At 35.6% G+C, this 24066-nt stretch overlaps 4 protein-coding genes across 4 annotated transcripts; 2 read left to right on the top strand and 2 right to left on the bottom strand.

The window, feature by feature from the left end:
• Positions 1-70: 70 nt before the first annotated feature.
• LOC143452962 (glutathione S-transferase 1-like) lies at positions 71-2366 on the bottom strand. The gene is made up of 4 exons (XM_076954118.1): positions 2140-2366; positions 1124-1326; positions 596-697; positions 71-454 (listed from the first exon to the last, which is right to left on the bottom strand). The coding sequence occupies exons 1-4, from the start codon at positions 2270-2272 to the stop codon at positions 281-283; spliced, it is 612 nt and encodes a 203-aa protein (XP_076810233.1). The 5' UTR covers positions 2273-2366; the 3' UTR covers positions 71-280.
• Positions 2367-5308: 2942 nt separating this feature from the next.
• Positions 5309-7201, top strand: LOC143452934 (glutathione S-transferase 1-like). Its single transcript, XM_076954093.1, has 4 exons — positions 5309-5509; positions 5643-5845; positions 6590-6691; positions 6829-7201. Exons 1-4 carry the CDS (start codon positions 5377-5379, stop codon positions 7000-7002), a joined length of 612 nt encoding a protein of 203 aa, XP_076810208.1. The 5' UTR covers positions 5309-5376; the 3' UTR covers positions 7003-7201.
• Positions 7202-9682: 2481 nt separating this feature from the next.
• Positions 9683-11433, top strand: LOC143452935 (glutathione S-transferase 1-like). Its single transcript, XM_076954094.1, has 4 exons — positions 9683-9878; positions 9994-10196; positions 10469-10570; positions 10661-11433. Exons 1-4 carry the CDS (start codon positions 9746-9748, stop codon positions 10832-10834), a joined length of 612 nt encoding a protein of 203 aa, XP_076810209.1. The 5' UTR covers positions 9683-9745; the 3' UTR covers positions 10835-11433.
• Positions 11434-12602: 1169 nt separating this feature from the next.
• Positions 12603-15618, bottom strand: LOC143452119 (uncharacterized). Its single transcript, XM_076952980.1, has 9 exons — positions 15248-15618; positions 14935-15061; positions 14701-14764; positions 14437-14563; positions 14220-14319; positions 14052-14134; positions 13820-13912; positions 13537-13723; positions 12603-13403 (listed from the first exon to the last, which is right to left on the bottom strand). The coding sequence occupies exons 1-9, from the start codon at positions 15553-15555 to the stop codon at positions 13257-13259; spliced, it is 1236 nt and encodes a 411-aa protein (XP_076809095.1). The 5' UTR covers positions 15556-15618; the 3' UTR covers positions 12603-13256.
• Between the last annotated feature and the right edge of the window lie 8448 nt (positions 15619-24066).

The raw sequence follows: 24066 nt of genomic DNA, 5'->3' as shown, positions 1-24066 counted from the left end.
TTACTTATTACAGTATACTAACTATAGCCAGTACCTTGCGTGGAACGACACTCCCTATTACATTTACAAGTATACGACATAACTAATTTAATTTGTACCTTTTTAATTTGCACCAAGTCATAGAGTTTTAATTAAGCTATAGCTAGAAATATTTATAAACACATTGCTACTAAAACGAACTAGGCCTATTAAGACTACGCGCTATACGGCAAGTGAGATGAAATATGTAGTTGCACATTTAATCTTGCAGCTTTATGCCTCCGAATGGTTTCAAACAAAGTTAATTTTCAGTTTCTGGACGCTCTTTTAACCATTTGGCAATCCTGGGTTGCTCTTGGACCGCTGCCACAACTTTAGCGAGCGTAGGATGTTTATCTAAAATCTTTTCATCTGGATTTCTTCTGTTGACTAAGTCAAATATTGCAAAGACCATGATGTCAGCAGCTGAAATGTCCTGAATAACAGAAAATAAATGTTGAAGAGAGCACGCAAATACGTATCAAAATTCAAACGAATCAGTTTACTACGACGTTAATCTAACAGATTTGTATTCGCCTGTAGTAGTAAATTTAAATTTAAAAGCGGGTAATCTTACATTTCCAAACAGATAGGTTCCGCATTTGGCATTAACCGCTTCTTCAAACTTGGTCAGCTTAGGATGAATGTGATCCTTGAATGCAACAGCGGTAAGCTCGGCCTGAAACGACAACCAATTAAAGTCTTACAGCATAGGCCTTGTCAAATAAAGACACAAAAACACGACCATTGAATTAGAATTAGAGCTTAACACAGCATTAAGTCTAAGCTTTAGTATTTGCATATGTGGCAGTGTACGGCTTGATGCCAGCTATTGATATCGAAAAGCCACAAATCTACCTGTGATTAGCAAACGCAAAAATCTTTTGGGTAAGTCGTATAAATACTTCAGAACTCTTTGCAAGCAATGAGCAAGGAAGGAAGGTTTAACCTTATAAATAATCCATCTCTTGTGTAGTTGCGTGATGCTGTACGTCATGACAGTATGCATTGCAACAACATCATGCGCGTGGTTCAGGCAGTGACTTAGCGGAGAGCCCAAACCTTAAGCGGTGCTAAGAAATCCTTTGTTAAAGTTATTATATACCTTTTTGGCTTCGTCTTGCTCGTAGAATGGTAGTTTCATGATAGCTTCTATCATAGCTTCGGTCCACATATCCACTTTAGCAGCATTTAGTGAGTTGCCTCCATCCAGTTTGAATTCTCTGGCCAAATATCGAAGGGCTGCTCGGCTGTGTGCAATTTGTTCACCATCCACAAACAACACAGGCATTTGACCGAACAGCATTGCTAATAAAGCAAAATTATTATTTTTTAAATGCCTTTTTTTGTTTAAATTTTTCTTTTTACGACGAAGTAAGAATAATGATTTTGACACTACCTTTGTGAAGCATACTTTAATTAAAGTGATATGAAATTGTTTTAGAGTCGTGTACGTGCAATGGTATGTAGCCTAGAGTTATTATAATCACCCATATTGTACTTTGAAACTGACACAGTCAGCAGAAAGTATGAAAATGTTCACTCAAAGCTCATTGTCATCTTAACGTCATACAGCAATGTACTTCACGCATGAAAGGCTTGAGTAAAACGGTTGCTGGGGTCAGCTTTTCGGGTTAGGGCTAAAGTTCGTAATAATTTTCGAACCAATTTTTGGCCACATATTACATATTGTTTTACGAGACAAAAGTTAATGCAATAGGGTATTACAAAACAATATATTCTGTCATTGTCAGTTGGCCAATTTAGACGTGTTTATTTTGTTGCGCCCATAGTCCACGGCATTGACCCAATCAGAAATCTTTAGGTCTTTTTAAGGCCTATATCGGATTTCGAAATTAAACGTCAGGTTCGGGCTGGTGTTGTTCTACTCTACTGTACTCTAGTGTCTAACCAACGCCCCAAGGTGCAAAATTGAATCGACGACATAAGTTGTGTTCAGCCATTCAATTAGTTTGACGCATCCCACGGGTTTATAGAAAGAGCATAAACGCTTTTTAACAAAACGCTTCATCATCCATCCATCATTTAGAATTGATATTGAGCACTGCATAGGCCTATGTAGATGAAAAAATTCCCATAACAAGAATACATGCAACTTACTCGGTTTATATTTAGGCCATTCTTCACTACTATAACGCACATCTTCATATTCCACATCGGCTTGAACAAAGAGCAAGCGTAACATTTCCCCCAAGCCACGGGCATTGAAATAACACAGTTTGTAGGTAGGCATTTTTTGTATATACAGTAAGTGATTGATTAATTATGGAGATATTGAATTATCAGAACTCGATTGCGTTGTAACCAACCTGCAAAACAAAATAGAGCATTAATTCGTCGCATTATAATTTCAAATTAGAAATCACCCACGTACTGTAAGCTTGCACAAATACAAAAAAGCTTAATGCAACATTACCAATAAGCATTTTAAATTTATGAACACTTTCATAACTGTACGACGCTTTGCACGCTGAGCAACTGTAACTAAATGCTATTACTGTTGTTGAGGTAGCTGTAGGCGACGCCTCAGGCGAGTAGCTGTAATCTTTGCTGGTGAAGGAAATAGGCTACACAAGCAATTAATCATAGGCTGCCACTATTTCACCGGAAACAATCGAGCGTTCGAAGCTATTTTTACAGTTTTTTGTTGACCTACCAAAAATGTTATAACATAGTAACCTAAATCTACCTTCTAGTATAAACCTAACTCCAATAAATCCTTAAATAGCTAAAATCAAATTTTTGCATACCTACTCTCCTAACCTAATCGCTTTTATCTTTAACAACAGGCTGCGTGATCTACTTTCGGTGAAACAGTCACTCTCTCAATCCTTTTCCCAAACGAATTTCCTAAAGGTTTGGGCTCGAAATAGAACAACGTAACTCTTTTTCTTAAAAGAAGCTAATACTTATTCATAATCCTCTACTGCAAAATATCTATCGAGCATTCTGTTACACACCACGAGATTCCACTGTTCAATAGCAAAACTGGGTAATACTTTCCTCTTTACTATTTGCACAATAGCGTGCGCGGAAAGCCTTCACAAGTTGTTGAATTATTGAAGCGTAGCGAAAGTGCTTCTGACATCGATTTTAAGGTAATGTTAAACGCTACTTGTAACGTGCTATTGAAATGAGCTTTCATTATTTCCTTGGAAAGCTGTTTACTTTTTATAGTTAAATTCTTACCCGGATTTATAAATGTCATATTGTAAGATAAAGTAAACATTTACACGTCTTGTACTTCGGTTTACCATCAAACAACTGATTTGTTTGTTTGCATGATTGTGCATACTTATCTCGGCTTAACTACTATTTTTACATTCTTACCAGTACTCATTATTACGTAAACTAGCATTGCTTCAAGCTTCAGTGTCCAGCACACATTCCTGCTTCAAAAAAATATACAGCATTGTTTTCTATCATTCAATGACGTCATCGCATGGGTAATGGGTCAGTAACTTCAAAAGCATTGCAAAGTCAAGCCGTTACCGCTTACTTCTTTGTCCCCCAGTACAGGACAGTTATTTGTGCTGAATTTGCAACGGATCATGAAAGTTGCAGATATTTATTCTTGGTTGGTTCTAAATAACTTAAATCAGTAACTATGTAACATGTTGCAAACCAACTCATACAAAAGCACCCAACCATGGAGTAATGTAGTCGTAGTGCGTATGAAGATTTTCACGGGTTCTCTCAGAGCTGACTAATGTGTCTTCCTTAACATGCTGATTTGGACTACGTTGTAATTTTGACTAAAAGCCGAGCTTACAGAATTTGCGTTGAAACATGTCACATCCATCCCACCGAGGCTATTAACCAAATTTGAAGAAGCAGTTTTTGCAACAAACGGAACTTACTTATTATCTTGAAATGCAATATCTATTAGTTTTAACATTTTTAAGAATTTGCAATTTTTTGCTACTTTGTTTTTTTACGTTCTGAATACTCAAAAATCATTTTTTGTTCATTCTGGACATACAATGAATCCATGATCTTTGTTTAGTTTCAAATGCTCAACAACAAAACATAAACAATGGAAGCATTTCAGGTAAACACCCTTCGCTCATAAAATGTGGCAGCAGTGGCCCGAAGGGCAGCCCAGAATTACGGAATGATTGATAAAGCAAACGAAAACTAAAAATTGAAATTGCACAAAAACAGAAAACAGTACTACGTACGGTGTGTTCGATTATTTTAAAATTGCATTTGTGTGTAACATTATTGTACAGTACTATTTTGTTTTAGTATCAGTGTGTGTGAATTTGCTAGCCTTCAGCTTACCATACCAAACGCTGGTGAAAACCTTTACATTCAAGGTTAAGTATCAACACAAACAAGATTTGTTAGTGACGTCTATACTCTATACCTCAATGTAAAGGGCTTTACAGCCTCACACCTTATGTAGACATATCTGACTGCTGACAAAATACGTCAATAAATTACTTATCGTGAATTTCTTAACACGTTCCTTTTCCAGTGGAGTGGAAATACTACTAATAATTTGCGATATTTTCACATCATTTCATGATCTCTTACCTGGAGTCAAACTATAGCCCATGCAGTAAAAATCGATATTTACTAGAACTAGATCAACAAACGGTTCGGTCTCATTGTTCAATTACCCACATGTAACCAAAGCACATAAGCTAGTTTGCTGAATACTTGGTCGACAAACAAGGACGTATTTGGTAGGATTGGTTCATGCAACAGCTTTGTTTTTTGCTTGAGTGGTCTAAAACTTTCTTAAAAGTTTACGGGTAACGCTCAGTCGAAACCGGTGTTTTTTGTAGATGAAAAGTTTGGATCACGTTGTTTAGCGATTATACCCACACATGCTGTAATCTGAAATTATGCCTTTTAAAATGTTGAAACTGTACAGAATGGTTGTTTGTCATTGCTGAAACGTTTGCAAAGTCATCGCACGAGAAGCTTAAAACACGCAACTTGCCGACGGCAAATAAAGCAAAGCCCTTAGTTAAGTAGCTTAAGACCTGTCGCAGTCACAGAATAAGTCTTTGTCAGAACACAAGTGTCTTCCGTAAATATAGCAGCAGAACGGTTTATTTGTTTTGCAATAGATAAGAAACCACGCACAATTTAGCTTTCAAACACACACTCGAAAATTACAGCTCAGCGTACCTCAGGGAAAATCGGTTCAAAGCGTTTTCAGACAGTTAGCAAGTAACAGCAACAGTTAGCTGCATGCTACTTATGTTACTGCGCAACAGTGTATTATTATCAACGTATTTGTATATGGTTCATCGCTATAATTGCGTATACGCAGGTATATACAATATAGTACGTATACTTGGCTAAATATTTTACCTCAACAAAATGCCTACCTATAAGTTGTGTTACTTTAATGCTCGTGGGTACGGGGAAATGTGTCGTTTACTTTTTGCTGAAGCTGGTGTCGAATATGAAGATATTCGTTATACTCGAGAAGAATGGCCAGAACAAAAGCCAAGTACGTATAGTAGGCTAAAGTGTACATAAAACCTATTACACGTTGAGCTACTTTACTGCAAACCTGTAAACGTTGAAACTGGTTACAAGTATTAGCTTACTAGGCCTACATTTTTGCTTTATATTTGATTTAGAAATGCTGTTCGGTCAAATGCCTGTGTTGTTTGTGGATGGTGAACAAATTGCACACAGCCGAGCAGCTTTTCGATATTTGGCCAGAGAATTCAAACTGGATGGAGGCAACTCACTAAATGCTGCGAAATGTGATATGTGGCAGGAGGTAGAGTTCGAAGCCATTTCTAAGCTTCCGTTTAGTGAAGAAGACGAAGCGAAAAAGGTTTGGTATCACAAACTTTATTCTTGGAAAGACAAAACTTTTTGCACGACTCAAACCATCTCGCTCTAGTCCCAGTTACCAAGCTTGTTTTTTTGCGAAAGTTTCATTGGATGCACTTTTTTATTTTGTACTTGGTTTTTTGTTAAATTACCCGAATTTGGAACAGTTTATCAGAACCAGTGAACGGAAGCAAATGTCTTTCATACCTTGATTTATGGTATCACAAAGATAGCGCAACTGGATGTCATACCCGGCTCGCATGTTGACGAACCAGGTACGATTTCCAGTTGCACGACCGAGCCGGCTGGTACGGAAATGTGCTAATATTTGGACACGTCAGTTTCGTAGAACGCAAACAATCATTGTGTTCTTACCTTGCTGTGCTTTTTTATGGTGATAAGCGATAAACGATGTTATGATGAACGAAAAAAGGAAATTTGAATGTGAAAATGTGGTTACAAAATGGTAGCTAGGCAAACGAAATTGGATATTTGGGTTTTAATGATTGGTTTCTTTTGCTAAATATTTATATTCATTTCACGTCGCTTGGTTTTCAATTTCTTGTGTAAATAGGTCGCTTAGGTGAAATCTTGCAATAAATATCGTAAGGCTTTGCGTGTTAATCTTTCTTTTGTTTTCGTTCAATGTTAATATAAGATGTATTCTTAGTAATGGGAACTGTATTTTTCCGTTGCATTTGTCCACATGTACAAACTTATTCTTCTCGTTCTGTGTTCTTTTTAGGCCGAATTAATGACTTCAATACTGAAAGAGCAAGTCCATCCAAAAATTACCAAGTACGAAGAAGCAATAAAGGAAAATGGAGGAATCTACTTATTTGGAGATGTAGGTGCAGTATACGATATATATAAACAATTTAAAATGAAAAGCAAAATCGGCCGATTTTTTGTGTCTTTTTTTATATATTCTCCCGGAAACGTGTAAGTATTCTACTATTCTATATCTATGTTGTTGTATTTCAGAAAATATCCTCTGTTGACATTCTGATGTATGGGGCTGTTGAGTTTCTTGATAAATTTCTCCCCAATGAAAAGATTTTAGAACAACATCCAACTTTAAAAACTCTTGTCGAGGAAGTCCAAAAGCGACCGGGAATTTCAAAGTGGCTGAAAGAACGACCGGTTACAGAGATGTAAAAACAGCTTTATTCTAAAAAGCTATTTGTCGAAGAGTACAGCCTATAATTACTACGTGATGCGAAGCTTTTCAAGTAATTGAACAGTGCTCCTTGTAACTCGAATAACACCGTGTTTGCTTTGATCATACAGTGTTTAATTTTGTTTACAGTACCAATAAAACTTTAAAACAGAATAGACCGAAGACCGCCAAATTTGATACCAAGGTTTGGTGCATAAGATCCACGCAGAGTTGCCAGGCAAGCGTATGTTTTTTGCTATATCATTCAGCCCGCTCAGTGCTAACTGAAGCTAAACATACGTTAAATATGCTTTCAAAGTTTTATGAGGACCTATAAGGTTATTCAATGGTGTCAATAAGGCTGTACATACTGTCATAAAACATGCCTTGGTTTATCAGCTCAGGCTTCAATTAAGTCCAATAATTTAGCAAGCCCTTCGATAAACATTAAATAATTATTTAAGAAATTGTTAGTTACTAAATAAACAAGGTAAATGAAAGATCGGAACCTGACTTCAAAAGAGTAACCGCTGTAACACTAAATACGGTTAAATAACAAAACTTAAAAGAACACGCACTACCGCGCACGGGAGACACAAGTACGCCTCATGCTTTGAGTTTAAGGGATTCATATGTACAGACGTTTAAGGCATTAATTATTTACATCACATACTACCTTCATTCTATAGAAAGCAATTTCGAAATTTTATGGTTTCTCGAGAGTTTTGTTGAAATGTAAGCAACGCTCATTCACTGTGGCTTTCTAAGCAATGTCTATGAGCCTGTTAATTAGCACGTGTATACTTTCCATACCCAAACAAATCTAGCAACACATGCTGTTGAATTGATGACAGACGTTGATTAGTAGCGAGTAAAATTGAATACAGCCGATCGTATTCGGGCCCGAGTTTCAGCCAACTCACACCCTACCACATTTACATCTTAATTTCACTTTCTTTACACGAATGTGCATGCGCGTGTACTGCAAGGAATAGTTAATGGCAACGTTGATACTTTTCTTTTCTTGTGTGTTATTTTTTGGTGTGTCAATGCATGTGTCCTTGTGGGGCCGCGATTAAATAAAAATTGTTTTTGTTGTTTCTGACATCAGCTTTCCTAATGTCTAATGCCGGCCTATGACCATTTGTTCTCTGGGAAGGACACGTACTTCGTAACTTGAGAGCCAGGTTTTCTTAGAGTCAGACCGCGAATCACCGCCAGCTTAACGTTAGTAAGTTAACTAGAAACCCCGCAGAATAACCAAGCAAACCAAATACTATGGGTAAGTTTATCGAAGCTATATATAGATTCTATGAAAGCATTAAAAGTCCGTTTAAAATAGCTATCACATTTCGGTACTTCCTGAGACACACGAGATGCCAGAAGTAGTTAGAAGAATACCTACAGTGGTACAGCATAACTACACGAGAATGATTGCAATAGAATTTAAGCTTGATTACTTTCCTGGACGTTTTTTTTACCGGGGCATCACACGAATAGCTTGATGATACACATCTACGTGATAGTCGACTGCTATCGCAGTAGCTCAGGCCAATACAGGAAATCATTTCACAAACAACTAACATAACTCTTTCAAACGCTTGTGTTAGTACCCGGCTACTAGCATCAGCAACTTACATGCAAGAGGAACATGTGTTGCAATTGCGCTAATTAAGCAGGCTTTAATCACAACTTTAAAGAAAATATTTCACAAAGCGTTCTTTTACAGATCGATCGTGATTGTTAGACGCTAGCACAAGGAAACTGTTTCATTAGGGTTAGTTGACATCAACACCAAAAGTCACTTTATCGTTTAGACTTAGGCTAGGTAGTACAAGTTTAAACCTTAAAACTTGCTGTCTGTAGTAGACTGTCAGCCTTAAAGCCATGTTGAAGTTGGCGTATGCAGTGTATACACTGAAGTATTATACTAAACATCTTGCATTTGTTGTGATTTAGATATTATACAAAACAAGTAAAGCTGAAGAGACCCATTTGACTTATGAGGGTATTTTAACTTAAATCACCTGTTGAATTGTCTGACTCTATTGTTGCGTGCGGTTAGAATACTCTAACCTTTTGTCAGGCCAAAGGTTTTAATAATAGAACAGAAATAGCTCACAAAAAAGGTTTTTATTAAAGATGCTGTACACTTTCTCAATATTACGAATAACCAAGTACATAAGTATTACTACTGCTTATAAGATGTCTATTGAGCTGCAATCACCATGACTAGCTAAAGCAACTCATCTTCTAGTTTCGTTGATTCGCTAACTCTGCTAACAGTGCGAGCTTATATAACCTAAAAGCGATGGGAGTTAAAATGTTCGACATGAAAAACGCTGCTAGTCTTAGCAGATGCAACCGTGAAACAATGTGAGATACATATAGCTAAAGCTGATACATTGAGACATAGACAAATAAGAATCAGTGTTAACGTTATGAAGTGGGTATTTCCAATAAAAACTTCTTATCCGCATAGATGCTGGAAAACAACCTGGAAATGTACTAAAAGAAGTGTTCACACGAAGTTATTCAGAGCAACTTTCCAAATATCAATCGGTAGTTGAAGCGTTTATCAAAAAACAATTTTATAAACTTCACTTAATAACTAGAAAAAACTTCTGCAAGAAGTTATTGAATAAAGTTATTGAATAAAGTTATTGCTAAAGTTACTAACCTGTATACTCGGTGAATATTTCCAATAGTCGGTTTTAGCTAAGTATTGCTAACTTTAAAAAAATGCCTACCTACAAATTGTATTACTTTAATATTCGTGGGTACGCCGAAATGTGTCGTTTACTATTTGCTGAAGCTGGTGTCGAATATGAAGATATTCGTTATACTCGAGAAGAATGGCCAGAGCATAAACCAGGTATGCGTGCAGTAATATATAAAAGGCAATAAAGCCCAGTACACTTGTTATAAACATGTTTGTTATTGTGTAAATATGCTAGAAATATTTATTGTTGTTTTTGTTCTTATGGCAGAAATGCTGTTCGGTCAAATGCCTGTGTTGTTTGTGGATGGCGAGCAAATTGCACACAGCCGAGCTATTGTTCGATATTTAGCCAGAGAATTTAAACTGGATGGAGGCAACTCTTTAAATGCTGCAAAATGTGACATGTGGGGTGAGGTTCTATACGAAGCCTTTTCAAAGATTTCGTTTAGTGAAGAAGACGAAGCGAAGAAAGTAGGTGATTAGGCGAGTATAATAGCCGCATAGCAAGTCGTCACAAATGAAGTTTTTTTGCGAGAATGGCATCCTGTGTTCGCTATATAAATGCTTTGAAGCCAGCAGTACAATCATTTTGTCCTTTAGCACCACCAATACTTCAAAGTCAAAACCATGACACTTTGCTTGACGAAAATAAAAGATGATGGTACGGCTTGCATTAGCAAACGTTAACAAATAATATACAATTTTGAGATATGAAAAATTAAAAAAGCTTTAAATTTTTTGAGGTGCAATTGATGGCATCCGTGTTCAAGGAGGATATTCATCCTAAGCTCTACAAGTATGAAAAAATAATAAAAGCAAATGGAGGCACCTACCTACTTGGGGAGGTAAGTTTATTGTAACATAGAAGCAAAACTGACCGTTTCAAATCTGATTTATAAATTATTGTAGTGTTGATTTTACGCGTTTATTTTCAGAAAATTTCCGGTGTCGATATCGTAATGTTTTCAACTTTGGACGTCTTAAACGATTATATACCCGATGGAAAGATTTTAGAACAACATCCAACTCTCAAAACTCTTGTCGAGGAAGTCAAGAAGCGACCGGGAATTGCAAAGTGGCTGAAAGAGCGACCAGTTACTGAATACTGAACAAAAATGCTATTAAATGGTCGAGCTATAGTCTATTAATGTTTTTCCATAACGCATAAAAAGTAAAAATTTTGCAACTGTTGATTGGCCGGTACATGCATTATGTCATAAAACACTCGTTGTTTCTGCAATTCGGGCTTTAATCAACTATAATTGGACGTCCTAGCATGACTATTTTCAACAAATAAAACAAGTTCTTTTTATTGCAAGTGATAAAGCATATGATAGCAATTAAACATACAAGAGAAATTTAAGTTTATGACTTGACTTTATTAATATAAACTAACACTAGCATGACTTACTTGCTAGCGTAAAATAACGCGAACTGCACCACTATCTAGTCTTATTAATTTTAAAATAAAATCACCAGAAGGTGGCAATAGATAATAAATAGTAAAAATACTGAATGATTTAGAGCCATTATAAGAGCGCAATACTTTGAAATAGTTATTATAGTTATTAATAATTAGCTTAAAATACTTGACAAAGTATTGTGTATTTACTGTATATAAGTTGTATTTACAATCACAATTCCTCAAATAAATTTTAATCAATCATTCTTTCCTATTCCACTTTCTTATTATCATGCTTGTCGCATATTGTCGTTGATTATTTTCAACCAAAAAACAGTATCTTAGGAACTTTTATGAAGGCGATTAAAATCGATCTACGAAGAAAAGAAGAATTTAAAAACCTTTTATTAACTATAAACGATTTAAACGTTACAGAAACTTCCAATAAAACACTATTCGAGAAAACTTTCAAATTTATCTAACAAATCTGTTGCAGTTTTTTTAGTGGTGATGTTATGTGATGAATTCATAGTGAGTTTTCGTAACGTGGGCCAGGTTGTAAAGGTAGTACAACCTACGCGCAACTTGTTATCTTGTAACTAAAACGAATATGAATTAAGTCTGACGACGACTGATACAAAGAGTTATTGACTTTTAGTCATCATGGGTGTGATGTTTTGCGACCAAACTCATTTGACTTGTTTTTCACAATCAATTTTTTTATAGCTTTAGCTGGTAATATTTTAAAAATCAATCACGCGCTCGAATAGATAGCTGCACACGTTTGCAAACATATCCTCTGTTATTAACGCACCGTATCCGGGTTATGAAATATCAGATGTAGTCAACTAAATAGAATATGACAAGTAAATATTTCCTATGGCAAACATACACGGCGTAAGTCCCCAGTCTCTTATCTATTATAGACTTTGTCAATTTGTCACAAATAAACACTCTAATTTGCTGTTTCAAGCAATGCTGCAATCGGACGTATTTGCAACTCGCCAAAAAGACCTACTGGCTATTTTCATTGAAGTTTGGGTTGAATTTCTTTCACAAAGTTTTTATAGATTCACTGAAAAAACATAACATTTTTTTGAAAGCTCAGCATATATTTACAGTACGTTGATAATACTGACAAAAACGCCGTGGCATGCGCTGCATTTTTTCAGTGTTGTTTGAATTTCATTGCTGAAAACTGAAAACACTGCACATGACTTAGCGCTTCTAATATTTGTAACAATTGTGTTTACTGTAAACATAAACGGCGGGAGTTCATGTATCAAAAATTTCAATGTCACACGTATTCAATTTAGCTTCAGTTCACGTTTTGTCAAAAAGATTGACACCGTTAACTAAGCTATTTGAAATGATCTTGATATTGTTAACCTGCTTACCAACTCCTGTGTTAGAGTTTATTCTTCATTATTGTTTCATTACCGCCAAGCTCTAATTTCAAGCAATAATAATAACTTATCATTGTCATTTAATTTTAAAGAATAAAAATTTAAGTTTATTTCTTGTAATAGGCTAGTTTGGACAAATACACACTGATGTATGAAAGAAAGATTGCAATCATACTGAAACAAAAAGAAATTCTGCAAATTCATTGATATAGAATATAGATGTACAGGTATAGGCAAATTACAATAAGTTAGAATAACTTTCACAAAACAAGATTGCACAAGCACATATAAACATGCATGTCTATAAGTCAAAGGCAAAATATTGTGTATATGCAGTATATAATATAAATTTCGTTTGCGCAATTTTGTTCAGGTTAAAGGATGCATGTTATCATACATAGTGATGTAACTTAAAAGATAATAGGGCATTTCATAAAAAAGCGCGATCCACAAATAAATACTAAATGAATTAATGTCACAACAGAAAATTTAACAAGCAAAATGATCATTCCTAATCTTTTTCATATTCGGTTTTAAAACCAACATGATCGTTGAATTCTTTTAAGAAAAATGTAACGTCATGACCGAGATCGCTGCTTCATACGGTTTCACATTCCGAGTATAAGCCTGGCTTACAGACATTCCTCCACTTTAAATCTATTATGACCTGGATCTTATGAACTTTATGCTGCGTTTTTCTGTCTGGTGATATGTGATTACATCTCACATGATAATACAAGAACGAGTTAACCTTCGACGATGATTGGGAGCATAAACCATCTTTTCATGACCCACAATCCAGTATGTCATTTCCTGGTCTTTGAATAGACCCTGAATCTTGTAAACCGGAATTTCACAAACGTCTTGTTTCTATTAAAAGGAAGTTTGTTAATTGAGACTGAAGTGTATAATTAATTTGACCAATAACTTATCCTATTCCAAGACATTACAATAAATTCAATCATGCATATAGAGCTCACCATGAGTAGCTTTTTCAACCTACCTGCTTCCGAATAACTCCTCTTCTTGCATGGTTATCGTGTGCTTCAAGAAAAACTTGGGAGACCAATAGAAACTTATCAAAATGGCTGTCAAAGGAAACACGTTTTTCTTTGCAAGAGGCCAACATTTCATGGACTTTCTCAGGCAAGTGCTTGTGGTTTTCATAATAAACGCTCCGTAGCGGCTTCCTGGTTTTTAAGTATACATGTTGTGTTAACGACCCTATGCGTACTACATGATAGAAATGTATAATAAGCCTATAATATACGAAGGTGACAACTCACCATTTAACCTTAAGAACCTCGTATTTCACCACTTCCTTTGAGCTATCACATCCGCAACAAGGACGTCTGCCCATGTGGAAGCAATGCCCACAACTATACATATAAATGTGCACATGAATAAAGAAAAAGCTTAAGATTATTACTTTTTATCACAAGTCATTGTCAAAAGTTGGTTTTATTGTTAGTTATATGTTAGGATGGTTAAATGAGAAAAGTATGAAGCATCCAGTACCTCTCTTTTCCTCTTCCTCCACAGCGATAGCAGATTTTAGTGCTCTCATGATTGGGGTGTTGCTGTTTGGGATTCCAAGATGACTGTAACATGAACAAAGATAAACTTAAAGGTGAACTTCTGTGATGACGTTTCCAAAACTTGAACGTCGCCGCTAGATACACTTACGTTGTAGCTTTCAGTTTTTCCTGATCCATGACAGCAGGTGCAGGTAACTTGGCCGCTTCCGTAACACGGTTCACATATAACAGCCCCCCTTCCGGTGCAGCTATATTTCATAGCAATGTTATCATGTTATTAAATTGTACCACAGAAGGCCATTGTCAGTTAAGCAAGTGTTACGTAACTGTAGATAGTCTTCATACATGTAATACATACGTCGTACATTTTGCATGAAATTCGCTTCGATGATCCTGGGATTTTTAGAGTTACTGGACAAAGAGAGTTTGGGATATCAGTTTCTATTTGCCAGATGTCTGGTACTTTGCTCTCGATTCGGTTGATGTGTGTTCCTGCGTAGTGAATTGTAATACTCTGCCAGTCTTGTCTTATGCATGTGCGTTTGTTGTCAAATAGCATGTTGTAAATAGTCTACGGGTATAACAGACTAAAAATGCAACAATAATAATTCAAATGTCTCACAACTTACCTATTTTGTAAGGCACCTCTACTACATCAATTGATCGATATTCCACGACGGTGCGTAAAGAATACTGCGGAAAAATACATAGAAATTTACCAAAAATCGCAAACAATGGGTAAACTATTTACATAAGATCTAACATATTGAGAAGGCAAGTAAAATACTTTTACACGTGAAACCGAACCCTAACTTATCGCTGCAGTTGTGAAAGTGAAAGGTTGGTGGATTTGGTTTACTTACGCGTAAAACTTGAAACATTTCTATCCCGGTTATATTTATATCGTTAACCGCTTTATTTCTGCTGGGGCGTTTTAATATGCTGTCGAGCAAAATCTTTTTCGCTTTCTCTTCTGGCATGTGATATTGGCTGCAAAAACGTTTGTAATTTTATTGGTGTTTAGTTTGGTTATAGCTAAAATTAAATCGTTTAATCGTCATTTGCTTTACGACCAGGATTATTGAACTAAAATACGTTGGACAAAACAGAAACATCAAACAAAATGAAATAGTTCATTTTTATGTCAACATAAAAGCGGTTAAAGCACATAAGTACCTGTTTGATTGTGATGTTTCCGAAAATTCACTGTTTAATTCGTGGTCGTAAAAAGCCCGGTAAATTGATGGGCAGTTAACTGTTCCCTCACAATCAATTTCAGTGTTACTGGTTACTTCAAAAACATCGTCTTCCAACCCGATATTTTCCTCATCATCTCCATCTGGTAAAAACGTGTCCGACTCCGTTGGGAAGACACTGTAGTATGGAGGAGGAGGTGTTCGTCTCAATCCGAAGTCTTCCACTGGTGGAGCTGACGGTACCAGTCTGTCGTTGCCAATTAGATGGCCAACTTCGGCGTCGACCATTGCTTCGTTATGACGGGCAAGTAATAAATTATGCAGCAGCGACTTATTCTCAAAGCTATAGAAAAAAACGCTCACGTTTAAACAAAAATTATTTCTGTCGATAGACTAAAGCTGTGTAAGGTTAAAAATTATCTAAACTGAAATTACAAACAGTGCTATAGTTGAAATTAAAATTTGTCACTTGAAGCCTTTTTCTGATTTACTCGACTACAGCTTCACATCTCATGTCTAGTATATCTCTGCTTATGTGTTGTCTTATACGATCGATGAGATAAACTATCGCTTTGCGCTGCGCAGATGGTTTAGTTGGCAAAGTCAAATTCTGTGTCGGAACCACAGTGCATTTTAGCATAATATTTAAGTCTTGTCTATGCCAAACCGTAACGCAAATTTTGAAAATTGTCGTTTTAAATTTATGTTTACGGGATGACTATAGGCCTGACAAAAATCTACAAATTTTTCTGAATTGGCACAAACAATGTTTACTGCACTTCTGAAAGGTCCAAATGCCGCCCCGTTGTTCCAACACGCGCGTTTTCTTTGGTGTTGCATCGTCCAACAATGGAATATTATGACGTCATGGTTGTTATACCAGGGAATCTACCGGATAAAACATCGTTGAAAATGATTCGAGAAATGGCAAACTTTTTATGTTCGAAACAGGAACATTGTTTCTCGACACAGTTGTGACTGTATGATTGAGGTAAGTGTGACGTAGATGGAGTATAACCGAATAAAGGGGAATTTCCATTGTTTGTTAAGTCGATGGTATAGGTAAACATAGCTTTATCGACAAGTTATGTACTAATAAATTCTGGCACAATTGCTTATCGACTTTTGCTGTTCGACTACATGCTTGTCATATAAAGGAGAACACTCAGTGCGCAAATACTCGTGTCACGTGTATAGTTGTATACAGTACTTCTTTCTAAAGACTCGGGTCTGAACTTTTTGTCCATTGCTTGCGCGATGTCCAAGCATCATGCTTTCTTAGAACTTGCTAACATATAATAACGTATTTTTTAAGACTTTTTAGCAGTGTCCTATACACAATGCTAGGTGTATTGGGATTAGCATTTACCCGGCTAAGCACATTTGCATCAAACATACAAGGTTATTCCTTCTTCAAAAACAAGAACGTTTCAAAAACGTTTTCAAACATATTTGTTTTGGTTACGCGTTCTATCTAATTTATATGTTGCTTGGTATTCAGCTAACTGTTTGCATCTGAGATACATTCAGGAAAATTCATCTTCGCAACAGCAAATCACCGCATCTACAAGGTCAAAACCTCCCATATACTAACCTAATTTAGTTTCCGAAAACCCTTTGGGGCATTGTTCAAATAGGTCACTTTTACAATTTAATTGTAGCAGTTTGTAATATTTTTGGGGTTCCTGTGAAAAACATGACAAAGTCTAACTTGCAGAACTAACCTTTTGAAAAAAGTGTAATTTTTCTGGTAATTCCTAAGGAAACGAGTCAATCTTTACGTGGTTTTGACTGGAATCAATGCTTCTATATGAGTTTTAATTTGTTCTTTTATTTATATATACTTAGCTGAAAGTGTGGGCGTTGTTCGCTGTCACGTGATAGAGTGTTTTTAAAACATAAAGTATTGTTACAGCTTCTTTTGTGTAAAAGAGGTAAAAATAGCACGAACATCTTTTGAAAGTAGACGTACATAATGTCCATAGCTGACCATATGTCCACAATCATACGTTTGTACAGAGGGATTTTCTTTTTATAGCATTATAGTACCTTGTGGTGTCAGAGAATGGTGCAACCTTTTTTGTGATTGTGATTCTTTATGATCTTGTTTGCAAAGCGTCAACCATCGCTTTCTGTTGTCTGCGTAGAAAGTCGACTATAGTTGCTTTAGAATCATTATCACGTGGTAAGTATAATGTAAATACGTCATTCATGTGTTTGGCCTTTTTTTTAAATTTTGCTTTAAAGCATTCATTCATGCAATAGAAGCTAACACTATTTTGTGATTATTTGGTTAAATAACGTACGGAAATATAAGTGTATGACGTCGTTATTTTTTATTATGACATAATCGAAAACCAAACACGGAATTGTTCAAATTTATTTTTAAGTTTGACGCATAGTTTGGACAAAATTACGTAAGACAAACTGTTTATCGACCAATTTCTGTTGCGCAAAGCTTTTTACGCACACCGAAAGTTTGGAAACTTTCTGAACGCCCGGTAAGCGAGGCAAGACAGCATAAGGCTTTTCTTAAGTTTTTTGGTTTATTTTGGATCTAAATTTTGTGTTACAAGCAAAAACACATTATTTTGAATCGATATTTTGGTCCGAACCTAACACACTTTAGAATTAGATAGTGTCAGTGCACAATTCCCTGCAAATATTAGACCAAAACATGTTATAGAAATAGTGTATATTGCGTTTGCATTTGACGTGTGCGAGGTGCAACAATTGCTTATACTGTACATGTTAATTATACCAATGGTATGGCATATAGTAAAGAAAAGACGTTGCCGGTTGTTCTATACGTTATATGCAGCACGGATGGCGAGTAAATTAAAAAAAATTAGAAAAAGTGCGAGTTCACTGTGACCGACCTTTGAAACTCGTAAATTCCTCGTTGTTCATAATAAAAGCCAAAGTTTTACACGTTTAATGTTTAACATTTTGTTGGCACAAATCCACCAGAGGTTTACCGAATAAATTTTCTCTTATAGTAGTCATTTAACTGTCCTAGTATCATGAGTCTATTGCACAATATGGCCATTCATTAGTTGACTTGATGATACGCCCGTTAACGCCTCCCCAAGTTACAATCTCCTCGTGAAGAAACAATGGCGCGAAAATTCGATTCCATGATTACACAATACTGGCATATACGCTATGAGTTACTTTAGAGCTCTGCTGTAATATGGCACACCACAGTTCACAATCTTCGATGAAAAGAAACGTATTTGCAAATTGAAATAAATACAAACCGCGACCCCAATAAAGACGAAGACAGCCTTCGTATTGACCAATGGTGACCAACAGTCAATATGAAGCGAAAAAAGCGATAAAACTTAAAACAATAAAAGTTTTTGAACTGGAAAACGTTTGTGTAAACCGTAAACTTTATTAAAAGGTGATTATGAACAAGAGTATATGCTGATTCAACCGACACTTAAAACCTTTTTACGTTCATGAGCCTTATTATTCCTTATTTTATTTCCTGCCCTACTAATTCATTACTCCGCATGTTGTTGCCTATTTTTTTGCGCCCATTTTCTTATCGAATGTTTCAATTTTACACTATGTAATCAATTACTACCGACATCTCCCGCAACATTGGACAGCACCATCGAAGAAAAGACAGTAATCGAACCGCGACACTCCAAACCACCGCACCGACATCAAGAAACAACGACGATAACTCAAATGTTGTTATAATATAACTCATCTGTATTGATTTTCCGACCCTTCCTTTTGTAAATATTCTTTTCGCCTTTTGTGTCTTTATCGTGTGTTTTCGCAGTTATGTGAAAATAAAAGAAAATATCAACAAGAGTATATAGCATCAAAGTTTGTTAGGGTTATGAAGCAAATAAAAAACTGCAAATCAGATTTTCATCCTAGTTTTTCAAGCTGAATACTTTCGATACAAGAAATGCCGCAAAACGAAACTTTGAAATAAGAAAAAGTTAAACACTCAACAATTAAGCGTGTTTATGTTAAGCCAGTAGCAGCAGTGGATGCTACTGTTAACATGAAATTCATCACGAGGACTGCATCTTATGTTTTAACATATCTATACATTTTGTATAGCCCCGACTCAGTCTTAATTGCTTATTACCTTTTCGTCCGCTTGGCGACGCTAATGCGCAGTTCACAAACCTCCGGAAACGTTAGCTTCACACATCAATGGTTTCCCACATTTTTCAGGACACGGTTCATCTAAAATTCTAAAACAAGCTTTAACACTGAGTGTATGATATTTCAGAAACTAATTTATAATTTGTCGGGAAGAGATATGTTAAACAGTATAGTTCATATAGGCCACTACAACAAATCTTTAACTAAATCATAACAAATATTTTAGCCTTTCATTCAGGCAGAAGGTTTAATGTCATATGGACAAACAAATACATTAACAAGCATAGCAAGCAAACAAATAAGCAACTGTGCGCTAACAGAGGAATTTGTTAGTTTTAGCGCAAATATTCTTGTTCTGTGCAGTCAGTAATTTTGCAGAAGATTTTTTCACCTAAAGAATGAAAACGTATTGTTTTTTTTTCAAATATTTGCTTATAAATTAAAAGTGATCGCTGAAACTTTACACGCTTTTGTATTTTCACAATTATTCCTCGTATGTGCTGTGATATAGTTCTTAGACCTATATAATAGTACATTCATACATCGAATTGCAACCAGATTTTCAGTCGTTTCTTATTTAACAGTTTTTCTTAAATTGTCACACAACGTTTGTTCCTTATTCAAATTCTAAGGAGCAACTCGACGTAACTTTATGTAATTTAGCAACGCTTTGAAACTGTAGAAGTAAAACGTTAGAAATTCCATATAGTGTATATAGACAGCTGGCATGACAAAATAAATAGATTTCCACGGTTGGACATGATTTATCTGGCGGTGCTTGTATATCATTGCATTTGCGTCACATCGGAAACAACCTAATTAGTGTACCACTTTGTAATCCTATTCAGTAACAAAGCACAATGCATTATATTTTAGTTTTAGAATGTTAACGTTTTGGTGTTTTGAATTTGATATTTCGAAAAATTTGTATTTACTTTTTTCTCAGACTGATGATCTCCAATTGTTTGCGAAATATAAATCTGTTTCATGATTCAAGCCGAACCTGTGGTCACTGGTCTTTTACCTGGTGCTGTAAAATAGCGTAGCTTCACTCTTCACTTCCTTGTTTACTTATAGATACAATACGAGGAATATATGTAAGCCCATATTTTAATAAAAAAAATTACGTCACACCTCTCGAGGTGTTTTTCGTTCTTCATTTCACAACTAATTTACGTTTCATAGAGGGGAAAGTTCCTAAAATTTTACCACAACGCCCACTTGCTTCTTATCTCCAACAAAACATTAAAATTATAAAATAAACTTCTGCAAAGTCAGGTTATATATTTGACTCCAAAATGATTCCAAATGTATTTTGTCGATGAAAGAATTGTGCAAGGTTGTCAGAAAACCAAGAAATTTTTTCCTGGATTATGATAAACAACGGAATATGAAGTTTTATTGTGAATCAGAAAAGAAAGTACCTGACCCGAGGTAAATTTGTCCGATAAATGTTTGTTGTTTTGTCGGCTTTTGTATTTATACACACTTGTAAGTTTTATATTTTAAATACTGTTTAATATGCAAATTACTTAATTCTGTAACGACATTTCCAGATTTATTATACTTCGAGTATGTAGTATTCAAATTGTTGATTCAGGTGATTCCAAAGAAACAATATTTGAATAAACATGGCGCTTGGCGATTGCGATGAACTATTTAAAGGTTTTTTATGCTATAGAATTGTGAGAATGATATCAATGAAATTGAAAACGCTGGAATGTATGCGGAAACCATTACACACATTACAAACGCAACAATTAACACACGATTAATAGATAACATAATAAAATTATTGTGCAGAACGGATGGTGGCGCTGTTGCGTTATTGTGTGCATTTATTGGGCCGTTTTTTTGAAAATATAAACCTAATATATGGGTTATTTATTCTCAAAAAATGACAAGAAACTTATTTCATCTTAAAAATACTGCGTGAAAACATTTCACAAAAACTTGAAAATAACAAAATTAGAGATTTTCACAACAAAACAAACATATCAAAACCTTGTTGTTTTATTTTTACAAAATAATGTCAGGTAAAACACAGATTCTTAAGCTAGGTATCAGCTTCCTTTGCAGCGAAGTCACTCTTAACCCTTTTTTATGGTTTGTTGCGTTTCTAATAAATAGTATTGCATTGTTTTTGTTTTGGCCGCATTTTGTTCCTCGCGCCTTCCAATTATGATGCCAGCTTCTCCCTTCTATTTTTCTTCTTCTAGATGAGCATTAAGTATGAGATGTCACAGTAATTTAACAGTTTCGCATCTGGTTTTTCTCAGCTAAGGATTTGGGTTTTTATTTAAACAAGAATCTAATTTGGGTGTTCTTATCTTTTCAAACATACCAGCACTCGCATAGTGACTTTAGTGTTGCGGTTCGCCGTAAGAGAAGCTGAGACCTGGCTTAAACATCTGAGTTTTACATCACATTAACAACAGCAATTACCGAAACCTGTGGAATCATACCAGGATAAGGTTTACAGTGTAGTTGTTTACTCCCCAAACAAGTCAAATATATACTCAAAATTCATTTGGTTCCTCATTCAAGTATTAAATTTCGAATTAAAAGTTTAACGAGTTTCGTTGCGCGATGTTATTAATTTTCAGTTCTGCATTTTGGGTTTACTTTAGATTTATATGACTTGTATCTCGATGACGCGATTTCCAAACTCACGTTTTTGCTGCTGAAACACAAATATGCTGACGTGGTTGATAACCTGATAAATCTTGTTAAAATTTAGGGATATCTCCGCTACAATTGGGAATCGTTGCAAACGAATGCTATCATTATTTGTTGTTGCAATCGTTGGTTGCAAACATGTAAACAAATTGTAAACGTTGAAAGTATTCGTGGTAAACGTGTATGTTCGCTCGACAATTATCGCAATGTGTCAAAATCTAAACTTGCAACTGAAATTTTTCTCGGGTTTTTATAAGTGGTGGTAAGAATTGGGAAATTTTAAATCTAAATATAATTTTGAAACATTTATGGGCGAGGCTTAATATTTTCAGAAATTTTAAGTTATTTTGCGACAACTCCCGCAAACACGTCTGCTCAGAAACAGCTGAGGAAAAAGTCTCGTGGGGAAACCCCTGGGAGAGAGTGCAGCACCGATGGCGAAACTGTTTTCTCGACTTACTTTTTGCCATAGAAAATTGAATAACATGTGAGCACGCCGAAGAAATATTGGCTTGTGGTAAACAGGATATTGTCGCTGTGCAGCAATAGAAACACGACCAGAATGTGCTGCGGGCTTAAAATCATTTTTGCATCAAAGTACGAAACTGAAGCTAACCAGATCGTGGTACGAAATAACATGCACACAACCAAGCAGGCAAGAAATCACCTAAAACACTCCGTGTTTTTGTGTTCTCCCGAACCGTTTAGTAATTCAGTATTTGTTAAACGAAAATAAACTTAACTTTACATTGCAATGCAACATTCATTTAAGTTTTTAGACGGCGTGTTATCATTGTAACCTATTGGTATTGTTTATAGCAACGTTGCTATGACTTTGCATAGGGATGTACATTAGAAATGGTCGCCACCTTGATTCCTGCATTCAAACAACAACTGGGAAAATTTGCTTAGTCCAATATCCTCACATGACAGCCTTCATTTTATTGCTGGTAAGAGATGAATTTTCCGCTGAGTTTTAAGTGTTTACTGGCACAGACGTGTACTTCACAAAATTGACTTTACCCCATACATGGTATACAGCTGCATTTATATGTGATATCGACACGCATTGGTAATTGTTTAAACTGCATCGCCAATGTCCCCAAACAAACTACTCACTCACGTTGCAAACATATGAACGACACTGCAAACGTTGTGTTGGTGATATCCAAGCCACGTGACAACAATGTTTGGCAAACGTCCCGAAGCTTTTCTATTCAAAATAAAGGGAGATTGCAGAAAGACGCACTCAGAAATAGTTCATCATGCGCCATAGTAAACACAACGCGCCCAAACACAAAGCTTCTGTCTGTGAAAAGCGTTACTTGAATATATTTTTTCTCTTATTTGTTTAGTGCTGGTTTGTCTACTGGTAAACGACAACAATTTCAGTTAAAAACTTTATGAAAACTTTGCGTTTTGAGATAACCTTACCTAATATTTAGCATGTCAGCTTGATAGATAACTTTCAAAAACCTTTCTTGTCTTTTATGACAACACCAACATGCAATAGATAGCTGTCAGTCTCGGAATATACATACAATTTATAGAATAATGATAAAACTTAAAAGAATTGTTTAAAAATGTTGATATACCCACCGTATTAAATGTATTGGCAATATTCTTCGACTTTCGATCTGTTACAGTATATAGTAAACTTTTTGCGTACATTGAAACTATTCATGAGAACGAAAATTCTTCAAATAACACGCGAGTATTTGGTCATTACACCATGTCTGTGATAAATACTTGTAAGTTTTGCACGTTTTGCGGTATAACTGCTGAAAGAAACCACATATACTTGGTACACTGCGGAAAATTACTGCGGTTCAGCCAGACAGTCGTTATAGCGAAGGACATAAAGTTGGTGGGTGGTGTCCCTTACCGTTATTAAGCTAATGATTTCATAAGCAATCTACAATTCATTATCCAGTTTTTTATTTTTGGAACTAACGCGGTGCAAAATTGTTTCATTACTCATTTTAC

This window comes from Clavelina lepadiformis, chromosome 4 (assembly GCF_947623445.1).
Source record: "Clavelina lepadiformis chromosome 4, kaClaLepa1.1, whole genome shotgun sequence".
NCBI lineage: Eukaryota > Metazoa > Chordata > Ascidiacea > Aplousobranchia > Clavelinidae > Clavelina > Clavelina lepadiformis.
Note: the sequence above shows the minus strand (reverse complement) of the source record. Positions and strands in the feature narration are given on the sequence as shown.